The sequence below is a fragment of the Medicago truncatula genome, chromosome 4 (assembly GCF_003473485.1).
Source record: "Medicago truncatula cultivar Jemalong A17 chromosome 4, MtrunA17r5.0-ANR, whole genome shotgun sequence".
Lineage (NCBI taxonomy): Eukaryota > Viridiplantae > Streptophyta > Magnoliopsida > Fabales > Fabaceae > Medicago > Medicago truncatula.
Genome location: NC_053045.1, coordinates 56,215,809 through 56,228,132, shown reverse-complemented (window position 1 = coordinate 56,228,132; position 12,324 = coordinate 56,215,809). Strand labels below are relative to the sequence as shown.

At 32.0% G+C, this 12,324-nt stretch overlaps 1 protein-coding gene across 1 annotated transcript; it reads left to right on the top strand.

The window, feature by feature from the left end:
* The first annotated feature begins 217 nt into the window (after positions 1 to 217).
* Positions 218 to 1,259, top strand: LOC25493967 (putative protein TPRXL). Its single transcript, XM_013602669.3, has one exon. The coding sequence runs from the start codon at positions 321 to 323 to the stop codon at positions 930 to 932; it is 612 nt and encodes a 203-aa protein (XP_013458123.1). The 5' UTR covers positions 218 to 320; the 3' UTR covers positions 933 to 1,259.
* The last annotated feature ends 11,065 nt before the right edge of the window (positions 1,260 to 12,324 follow it).

Here is a 12,324-nt window from a genome sequence, read left to right as displayed (position 1 = left end):
AATTTGATTAACCAATTAATTAATTAATAAGGCGCGTTAAATTACATAACAAAAAACACCAAAGCCACAACTAGCAAATAAAAAGAAGAACCACACAAGGGCCAGCACTATAATTCCACAAAGTAAATGCACCAAGCAGAAAATATCGCAAGAGTCATACCCCACACTTGGCACCCACACACACATTCAAAAATCCTATATATACATAGCTCGAGTAAAGCTAGGTTTGCCAAACTAGAAACTCAAACCCAGCCTATAGGGAAAGAAAAATAGAAAAACATTCTTTTTTTTCTTTTCTTCTTCAAAGAAAAAAAATAAAAATGGCGGCAGCTTCTAGAAAATCAAGAACTAACACTGTACTTAGATCCCTTTCACCTTCACCTAGATTCTGCAATTCACAAGATTCACCTTCTCACTATTCTTCTTCTTCTTCCACCGCTTTTGCTTCTTCAACCTCAAGCTTCACTTCTCGTTCTACTTCCTTTTTCAGAGCCTCTACCTCTCCGACACGTGTCAGTCTATACGGTTCATCACCGTCTGCTTCGTCGGTTAGGTTTTCACTAGACCGTTCAATTTCACCGAACCGGTCTATCTCAGCCGTACCACGAACCGGTGTGAAGAAACAGAGTAGTAGTCAACCCAAAAGAACTTGCATGTGTTCGCCTACGACGCATCCTGGTTCGTTTCGGTGTAGTCTTCACAAAGGCTTTGGGTCACGCGCCGCCGTGACGCCATACTCGCAGAATCGACTCAACGCGCGTAGATCTGCTATGACGAATTCGCTTGTGAGAATTCGTGGTGTTGAAGGAGATCTTGTGAAAAGAGCGCTTGCAGCGTTGATTCGTCCTTCATCGCATCAACAGAAAAGAAGAGGAGATTTTCATCCAAGGCCTAGTAGACTATCCGTTATGACAAAAGCTCAAGATTCTTGAAGTTCAATTTCAACAGATTCAATTTTCGATGTTTAGGTTTCCGGCCACTGCTGCTGTAGGTGGTGCCAGATCCCGCCGAATTGGATTCAGACAACGCAACCGGATCTAACGGCTGAGCAAGCGATTCTGGAAAATCAAGCGAGGAATGATTATGTGCTTCATAACTTATCTGCTTGTTTGTGTACATATAGAAATATATAAATCTCTATGAATGGCAGCCATTGATGACTGTTCTTGGAGCTTCTGGGCCTAATTACATGAAAAACAAACAATTTTGATTAAAATATAATATAATTAATTCTCACTTTAAATCCAAAATTAAATTCAATCAATCTTTTTATTATGATGTTGAATTTTAATTTTAATTTTAATTAACTGCGTTGTTCTAATTTTCAATTCCATAGCATCTCTCTTTTTTTCTTTTTCGTTGTTCGTCTCTTTGCGTGGTAACGTTACTCGTAAATTTTTCCGTTAAGTCCATTCGTCGTGTCGTAAACTTTTCCGTTGAGTCCGTTCGTCGTGTGTGTGTTTTTCGTATGTTTTTCAATTATTGTTTGTACTTTTTAGTATTCCCTTTTTTGTTTTTTGTTCAAAATAAATTTACTGTTTTATCTATATTTTTTTTTACGGGCGAATATTTATATATCTTCTTTTTTTTTTTTTTTGGTACAAAGGGCGAATATATTTTTATATATGTTATTACTGATTGATTCTTGGAGTTATATTATTTTTGGTGGTTTATATATTTAAAATATTGAATATGATTCTAATTTGGGTGTTTAATTTGCAGGAAATATAATATGTTTGGAGGCAAGTGGGGGAGGTAAGGAGTGCGTGGACATGATAAGTTAGGGGAGGATATGGTGTTGGATGGATTTGGATGATGAAATAACAGGATAAAGTTTTGTGGAAAGAAATACAGAGTTTTGTTTTTAACGGATAATGACTCATCATGATGCTGGATACATGCCCCCCAAAGATGTATGAATGCTGTATCCCATTCATAATGTCTAGTGTGCTTGGATGGAATTGAAATATGGAATGATAATGGCACTGAACAGTATTATGGTGTGTGAGTGTCGACATCCTGGGATGGGAACTGGGATAGAAAGTAAAAGAATCTTGAACAAGAGACAAATATTATTATCGGGTGAAAAGAACAAATTAATTTCCCATGGTAAAGGAATAAAAAATATGTTTTTTAAATGCAGCTCATAAGGTTCATGGACATTGCAAGTAGCTTAATACCTAGAAAAGGAATGGTTAAGAGAGAATTAATGATTAAGAGAGATACGAACAAAGACACAAATTGACACTGAAGATATAGATATTCAAGTGCAACCTCTCAATATGTAGGGGGTTTAGAATTCGAACTTTGGCTCAGAATTCGAACTTCGACTCTACATACCATCATATCTTATCAAGTTAGCTATATTTATGGGGGGTGGTGACGATAATAGGAAAATAGCTTGGATAAACTTAGAGTCTATTTGTACTCCAAAGGAGGATGGAGGTTTGGGTGAGGAGGGTGGGAGTTTTAATTCCTTGATGGGGAAGTGGTGTTGGAGGATGTTGGTGGAGATGGAGGGTTTGTGGTACCATGTTTTGAAAGCCCGTTACGGCGAGGAGGGAGCAGTTGAAGGAGGAGGCAGCCATTATTCAGCTTGGTGCAGGACGGTGTGTTGGGTTCATGAGGGGTTAGGGAATTGGTTTGAAGATAACATTCGTCGGGTTGTGGGTGATGGGAGAGATGCTTTATTCTGGCATGATATTTGGGTGGGGGACATTCCTCTGAAAATTAAGTTTCCCCGCCTTTTTGAGTTGTCTGTAGATAAGGAGTGGTCGGTGACAGAGGCGAATGGGGTTTGGGATGGGGTGTGGCGTCGCCGGTTGTTTGCTTGGGAGGAGGAGAGTGTGAGGGAGTGGTATGCTTTACTTCATAACACTGTTTTGCAAGAAAATGTTCATGATGTTTGCGTTGGCTGTTAGATCCTATTTAGGGTTACACGGAGGGGAACATATCGCTTTCTCACTATCTCTGGACAACCATTGGATAGGAATCAAGTTGACGATGTCTGGCAAAAGAATATTCCTTCAAAGGTGTCTATGTTCGTGTGGCGTCTCTTTCACAATAGACTTCCCACGAAGGTTAATTTAATGCAGCGACATGTTCTTCAACAAACTCACACGGCTTGCATTTCGGGTGTGGCGATTCGGAAACGGCAACACATCTGTTTTTACATTGTGATATTTTTGGCTCTCTTTGGTCTCATGTTTTGCGTTGGTTACATCTTTTGTTGGTTTTACCTGCTGACATAAGACAATTTTTCATTCAATTTACTTCTATGGCGGGTTCGCCAAGATTTACTCATTCTTTTTTGCAAATCATGTGGTTCGCCTCTGTTTGGGTGCTTTGGAAGAAAAGGAATAATCGAGTGTTCCAAAATTCACTGTCCGATCCTTCGACTTTTGTGGAACAAGTTAAAATGCACTCTTTCTTATGGTTGAAATTTCAACAGGCAACCTTCAGCTTTAGCTATCATGATTGGTGGAAACATCCGCTTTTGTGTATGGGTGTCCACTTGTAATTTATTTTCTTTGGTGGTGGTCCTGTTTTGAGGACACCTTGACTTTGTAAATACTTTTCGGTGTTTTGCCTCTTGCACACCTTATGCGGGGTAATTCATCTTGGTTTATATCATATCTCATTTTAGCTTGTTCAAATAAATAGTTAGCTATATTTATGAGGATGAAAATAATAAATACAAAATATATTACTATGTTATAAGATTACTGTAGAGAATATATTATTAATCCTATCAATATAAGAAATTATGTAATATTTGATTTTAAAATAATTAAAAAATATCAATTTAAAAAAGATATCTAATTAAATTCCAACCAAACATATCATGGTGGAAAGTGGAAACTAAAGATGGCTATCAAATTTATGAGGAAAATAATAAATTATTTAAGAAAATATTTATTTGTTCTAAAATACTCTTTTTATTATATATTTTCAAAATTATAATTTGAATTATAAATCAAACTGTTTTATAAAACAAACTTTTTTTGAGAGGTTTTATAGAACAAACTTCAATTATTAAATTTGAAAACTATGATCGGGCCAGGTAGGTCGATTCAATTAAGAAAGTATCACATCTTAGTACAACTTGAAAGAAAAAAAAACAATAGTACAACTTTTCACTTTATAATATAAAATAAATAAATAAAAAAACTAAATTAATGAAAAATTTGAAAGAAAAATATCTGAGATCCCTTTCTGAATCTGTCATGATGAAAGAGGAATCAGGAAGATATTTTTTTCTTCGTAAACTTTACTTTTTCATGATATAAAAAAATGATATTGAATTTTCTTCCAATAGAAAAAAATATTGCAAGTAGAATTTGTATGATGCTAATTGTTGGTTACATGTTTAATACAGTAAAAGAATATATGAAAAGAAAAGAATAATTAATAAAAGTCACCACCCATAGTCTATCTTACGAAGATTCTGGAAGAAATTCTGAAATTAAATATATGCTAGGGGCTAGGAAGGAAAAATGGCCCTTGAGGTATGCAAGGGTCTCGTAAGTCTACAAGTCAATCTGTTGATATATTGACCAAATTGAAGGAGCGACACTTTCCTAGTTTGTGACGTTAACTTGCAATTCAAGCCAGCAACACCAATGAAAAGTAAAAACCTCCCATCCAACTTGCAATTCAGAAAGGAAATTCCACAAAACTAGTAGTAGTATTGAAGAATAAGACATGTTGTTGGGACTTTCAGAGAGCTTAAGTTAGAGTGAACTAATACATTAGATTAAGAACAATCATATAAATGGAGTTGCACATCACATTTCATATAAAATCTTTAGATGTATAGAGACGATTTCAATATGGGGACAGTGTGGTCAGCTGCCCCCATTTATTTATTATAGTGTAAACCAACATTTACATGCATATTTAGCATGACTACATTTATATGATATTATTGTCTAGTCCATTCATAATTAATACTATAACAAACTAGTATAAATTTGATTGAATGCTAATGAGTGTTTTAAAAATATTGGTTAAAAAACTAAAAAAAATATAACTTTGTATAGAAGAATATTGTAATTATTACATTTGACCTCCATTGTTAAAGTTTTTTGATTCATCCATATAAGTGTATGAGTTCATTTGCTGATTTTAACTTCCATGTTTCTATCTAATATTAGATTAATAACTACACATCAACAATCAAGAGTGGATTGGTTCAAATGGTAAGTGACTTGACTTTTTAAATAGATGGTCATGAGTTTATATCTGACTCTTACATATGAAAAAAAATCTAACTGAAATAAGAGAATTTACTTACATATTTTATAGATTATCCACTAAAAATTAATCATAATTAAATGATACCGGAAACTTCGTAAAACCACACATCAACCCATATATTCATAAATTAATTGTATAGAAAAAGATTAAAAAATTTACATAGGTGCATTTGCGTGAGGTTTTTTGCAACGGCCAAAACGAGATATCCCGTAATTGATTTCTAACCAAGACAAGATACCACTCCATTTCTATGAAAAAAGGGTATAAAGTTAAAACATATTCATAGGGGGAAGAAAGGAGAGGGCCCTCATTCATGATTTATATGACCCTGCGCGCGTAAGCCTTGAAAATTGGCAGCTGTTAAAGGGGGTTTCACATATATTTTAGATAAAAAACGGTGACGGATAAATGATTAAAATAAATTATTTAAATAAAAGATGATTGTTTAAGATTGAAATAAGAATTAATGTCGTCAATTTCATCTAAAACTAATGTCATCCAAGTGCAATGATATTAAAGTTATTGTGGAAAAACAAAAGAGGATAAGCAGATAAGGTTTTAGAACCTTAGAGTAGGACGTGTCATTACTCTTTTTTATACTTTTTCCAATATCATCATCTTTCTCATATTGCAATCCAAGTTGAACATTGGTTGTATATACACCCCACATGCTGTCATGTCACTCTTAACTGCTTCACACTTGCATCTTTTTCAATTTAATTCAACCTCATCTTGAACATCAACCATTATACAACTTCAAAATTAAATTACTTAGCATTGAGACTAATTACAAGAAATCGGTGAATTTTAGAGTACAGATAAGGTAGAATAGAGTAATCATCAGTTTGTTTTTAGTCAAGTAGTTGAGATGTTCACATTTAATTTTAGGTAGCGTGTGTCTAACCCAACAACAACCACTAATTACCGGTGTGGTAAAAAAACTATTGTTATGATAATTAAGTTCATCTTGTTAGTCTAACGTGTAAAGAAATATACATGATATTGTAGCAGTTGATTGGAGGAAATATATTGACTCGATGATTTGTTCTTAATTTTGTTCGGTTGATTTTAATTTAATGATGGATAAATTTAAGAGTAAATCACAAAATTGATTCATTTCTAAATCGCTCTTAAATTAATATCTGACTTTATAATATTTCAAACTAATCTTTTTTTTGTCAAAAAAATTAATTAGGTTTTTTATCATATGACAAAAACATAAAGACAATAATATAATTGAAATTTTTTTGACAAAGATATGAACTAAGATCCATCCACAATGCAGCACCCCATTTGAGTGCTTAAATGGATCCCGACTGTACACGGCATTCGTTTTATAATTAATACGTAATAACTAATAAGCACTTAATCTCTCCAACCCAACACCTCAAAATAATTATTAATTGGGTCCAGCAATAACTCTATATCATTACATTTTAACAATAATTTTTATACTCATTCATAATTATATAATTTTAAAATATTGAAATAATTTAATTATACATTATTAAGAAAACGAACATTTTTATTTTATTTTTATTAATAATTCAAGAAAAAGTTACAACTTAAAAAAACAATATAACATGAATGATGAAAATTTGTATATTCTAAATAACAACTAATCTTGTTGACTATCACTTCCAAAACGTTGCCAAATATGCTCCAGAAGATCATGTTGAAGTTGAAGATGAGTTTGTCTATCTTAAATTTGTGCTCTCCTTTGTAGGTACGAGTTAAGATTTGGATGAGGATCATTATGTATTTCACTCCTTGCAACATCATTGTTGGAATGATCATAATTAAAATTACCAGCATATGTGTGTCGTTCATCTTCTACAATCATATTATGCAATATAATACATGCATATAATATATGTTTAATTGTATTCATGTGCTAATTACGTATCGGGCCACGTATAATTGCGAATCGAGATTGAAGAACTCCTGCTCAACATTCTTTCTTGCTGCTTCTTAAAAGTTTATAGTGAATTATAAAAGCCATTGTTCATATATTTATATAGATGAAGCTATTCGAAGGAAAAAAAAAGAAAAAATATTTATATAGATGAAGCTATTCGAAGAAGAAAAAAAAAGAAAAAAAAAAGTAATTAAGTACACTTTTTTTTTTAAGGAGTAATTGAATACAAGAAATGTCAACTAAAATTCCAACGGCTATGCTACAAGCAAATTCAAATTCAACTATTATTTTTTTTAGGGAATCAAATTCAACTATTATTTACAACTATTATATAATTATTTTTTAATATCAAAATAATACAATAATTAAATATATAAAAAAATAAAATTAATTGCACATGTGAGACACATGAGTAATAGGAGAGAGATGGTGCCTATACAAGCACCCACCTTCATAAGCACCATATTCATCGGTATCACAAAGGGGATGCCTATTTAATTTATAATTGTGTTTAATAAGGAAAGGACTCCCCATTATAGATGGTCTAAATTGAAAAATTTACAGAGTTAGAGGATAATTTATGAGTGACTTAAAAATTAAAGGCAAATTTAGTGTAATTGTTTATTTACATTAATTCTTGCAACTCACTTTCAATTCTTGATGTTATTCAAAATGAATTGTCTTTTTCTACAGGTATGTTAATCTTGATAGAGTAGTGATATTTAAACAACCATTTCATACAACTTTTGGTGACAACTTTTTTTTTTCTCTTTTTATTGGTTAAAAACAATGGAGAGAGAAAAAGGAAGAGAGAGAATGAGAAAATAAAATGAGTATGAAAGATAAAGTGGTCAAAAGTTGTCACAAAGTGGTTGTATAAATATCATTTCTCATCTTGATATTATTCAAAATTTCCTTCAATTGAAGAAGGGTTGTTTTGATAAAAGAGAAAATGGTAGTTCATTCGTTCAAGACTTTAAGTTGTGACAACTATTTAACAACTATTAATTTCTTTTAATATATTTGACAACTATTTGAAAATGGTAGTTCCATTCATCTTAATATATTTGACAACTATTAATTTCTTTTACAAAATATGAAGTGAATTTAAACAAAATTTAATTTTCATAAGTATGTTTGGTGGGTTGGGCTATTACACTGGTATTGAGCATGACATGTTAAAAAATTTGTATGGTGTATTGATAATTGCTAAAGGTACCAGAATGTGTAGTTTATATATTTTCGATGGTTTTACTGTTGTTGGTCATGAATATATAATTAGTCAAGACTCTTGTGTTAAAATCAATCTATAACTTTTAAGGTTACGACATGTTAATTAAAGAGGTTTTGTTGAACTAGCTAAACAAAATTTACTTGAAAAAAGATAAACTATTTAGTGGAATAGGACCATGGCAGGAAAACCACTACAAAATGGCATAACTAAACATATGAGTATGCTCATTTTGGAGTGGGTCAAGCAGTTTATGGGGTTGAAGTTGTTAGTATTGCAACATACTAAATCAACGTATGTCCATTACGTGAATATGTTTCAAGACAAATATCCTTTTGTGGGTTGAGAGAAGACGAAGGATAGAGGTTATGATATTTTTTTAAAGTTAATTTTTTGTAACTTATTTTTATCTCTTGTAAAGGCTCATTCATAGAGGATTAGAGAGTTTATTCTTCTTTCAGATGTAGATCAATTTGGATCGAATTGGTTGAATATAATATTGTTGTATTTATTCCTCTACTCTCTTATCTATGTTCTTTAATTTGATTGTGAATTTGCTATACACATATGTTCCTCGATTTGTTCTTGGTTTAATATACTGTTGTTTGGACTATTTGATTGTAGGTTACCATTGTTTTGTTTCACATATTGTATTGTTGGTACAAGAGTTCGAATTCACAACAACAATAATCTTTTTATATATATTTTTTAATATCAAATGTTATTAAAACAATTAGATTCCTGCTCAAGACGAACGGAGATCGGTGAAACTGAAAATACAAACAAAAGACGCAGTATATAGGCGGAACACCCGAAAATAAACACCCACCAAATACACGTCACCACCTAAAACACTCTTTCACAAAAACGACCACTGTAAAAACGATATCCATCACAACCCGTCGTCACTACTCACCCCCAAAGAAAATACACCCCTAAAAAATAAACTCCCAGTCTTAAACACCAAAGTTGAGCCACATCCGAAAAGCTCCTATCTGAAAGATCGTTCATCTTCCACCACCTCTCGACCTTCGATCCATCGAAAGAAACTATAAAAAGCCCAAAACCAAACTTAATCCAACAAACTGACTCCCGATCTCGAAACAAAAGTGATAGGCCCATCGGGCTTTATGACCAAATCAGAAGGGCACCTCTCACCCTCGGTACACCTGAGAAACACCAAATCACACCAAACATGATAAAACATGCAAGATAAAAAAAATTCAAAGTAGCCTCGTGATCTGAATAAAGATCGGCTGAATCAAATTTAGGCGAGCTACATCATATGAGCTTTTTGCTAAATAATTGTAATAATTGTAGATTTGCCATTTGTTTGATCAATTGCTTTGGTACGAAATAGAATGAATAATTTAATCTAGGGAAATGTTAACGATTGTTTCCGGGACACTTGTTAAGGTTCTTAAATAGTAACTTTTTATAAAAACATGTGTATTTAATGTATTGGAAATTGAACTATTTAACTTTTTTAAAGAATAATTTCTTAATTTAGAATACTTAAAAAGTGCTCCGGAGACACTCGTTAACAAGATCCCTTAATTTATGACACTAATGCTTTGAGTGGAAGGTTGAAATTAAACCCAATTTCCAATTTTCTGTTCCACCAGAAAAAGGCTCCCCTGTATCATAAAATTGGGTCAGGATTTGTTGTTTGATTGATATTGAAAATTAAAATTGAACCTACCAACAGATAATATTTGGTTGATTCATCAAACCAAAAATATTTGAAGTTCAAGTGGGTCCTTGAGCTTAGGCATATGGCGGGTCCTTGTGATGCTTTGGAGCTCATGGATCATTATGTGACCACAAAACCATGTGCATAAGTGCCAACAACACCCCATGGTTTGATATGCCTCTTGTTTGGATATGAAGACAGTGTTTTGTGTCGTCTTATTCGGCCTATGTTCGCACAAAATAAAAGAGAGACATGGATAAGATAAATTTTTTTGCATCAAACTAGTAGTAGAAAGAGACCATGTAACTCAAATAATTATTTGTGGAGGAACGTGCATATAGGAGTCCAATCATTAGATTTTAGATTTCATCGTCTGCATGTATGTAACATGTATTTCGTTCCCAAGAATCATATTGATTTGGAAAATAATTGATCTACTTTTCCTATGAAACACTAGACACTTTTGATATGCGTCAGTTTCTGACACCAACGAAGAAATCGGATACAACATTGACATGTTCTTGCAGCTAATAATTTAAGAATTAATAAAATTGAACGTAATCATGTATGTTGGTGTCATGTTAGACACTGAACATGTCTTCGATTAGAAATATCGATGCTATAACAACTTTTTCTATATGCATATTAAATTCGTAGATTTTCTCGGAACCTTGCTCACTTTAAATTAAAATTGTGACAATAAAGATGAAACACGGTACGTGTAAAAAATAAGCTTTATAATGTATTCAAAATCAAAATCTTATTTTTTTATATAATATAGTTCAGACTCTTTATAACGTGAAATTTGTAGTATCTTCTATCATTGTCAATAATATTTCAATAAAGATATTAGCGTCATAGCGATAAAAATTTAGTTGTTTAAAATTTAAACATAAAAAGTAGAAAAAAATTTACACTATCAAAACCATCTATGGGTGTTGAAGAAGAGTACTATTTTTGAGTTTTGAAGAAGATCCAATTTTGTTTTAGGGTTTGAGATCCCAATTTTTATTCCCAGATATTGATTTGTAAGAAGAAATTGCTCTATGTTGATGAAAAGATGAGTATGGGCATTGTTCTGTTTTTTTTTTTTTTTTTTTTTTTTTTTTAACAAGAAGAGTTTAGATTACTACTAGGAGTACTATTTAGTTACACTAGTTTGTAGCTATCTCCAAATTTCAATGGACAGAAGATAAAAATGCAATGGTTTTTTTAAAAAGGATAAATAAATTATTCCTTTTTTTTAAATGTAACAAATGCCAGAAGGAGGGGTTATCTTTTTTTTAAGGGTGAATGTATATTCAAAAGATAAATTCATTTTACATAAGTTCTTTCCAAAAAAAGTATTCAATTTTTCATTAGAACCATGTATAACAAATAAGAATTGATTTTTTTTTTTGTAAAAAATAATAACGAGTAGTGCAATTTCTTTATTTTTTGTGACAAATAATGCCATTTTAATTGGTGAAATAGATTGATTAATTACTTCATAAGGATGAGAAGGCAAACAGGGGGGGTGCTTATTTGAAATACATTATTGGGCTTTATATGTGAGTAGCCCAATGTAAACTTTATGGAAAGAAAAACAATAGACTTTTACTTTTTCCATCCCACATATTTCTCGCGCGCATTATTTTATTTTTTTACAAAAATGCCCATGTGATTTCCGGATGTTAGAATTCAAAATGATTTTTTCCTTTGTCTTGAGGTGAAAAAAAATGAGTTTTTCAGCAAGTCAGGTTTGATAATCCGAAAACTTAAAAAAAAAAAAAAAAGGTTGCATTCCTTGCTTTTTTCGGATTATAGAATCTGAACATCCCCTAAACACCATTTTTTTGGGGAAAAAGCAGTTCAGATTATGTAATCCGAACAGTATCAACATAAATTCTGAGTCTGTTTGTAAAATGGATAGTTAATTTCAGGGTCATATTAATCTTCCTAATTTTCATCATCCTGTTTTAGGTCATTGTTAGTTATTTTTAGTCAAAAATCTGGTTTTCGGGCTACTTTATCATATTGCTTCGAAACTTCCCCATAAAATCTGAAGAAAAAAAAATCAAGGATCAAGACTCATGTAGAAGGGACTTCTTGCGGGACTCCGCCTTTCAAAATCCGAAATTCCATCGATTAGACCCATTTTTAATTTAATTTTTTCTTAATTTTTTTCTTCATATTCTCAGAAAAATCCGAAAAAAAATTGCATTAGTTTTATTTGACTTTTAG

What these genes read in the sequence shown, in the direction of transcription:
- LOC25493967 (XM_013602669.3), top strand. Translation starts at nt 321, where the DNA reads ATGGCGGCAGCTTCTAGAAAATCAAGAACTAACACTGTACTTAGATCC.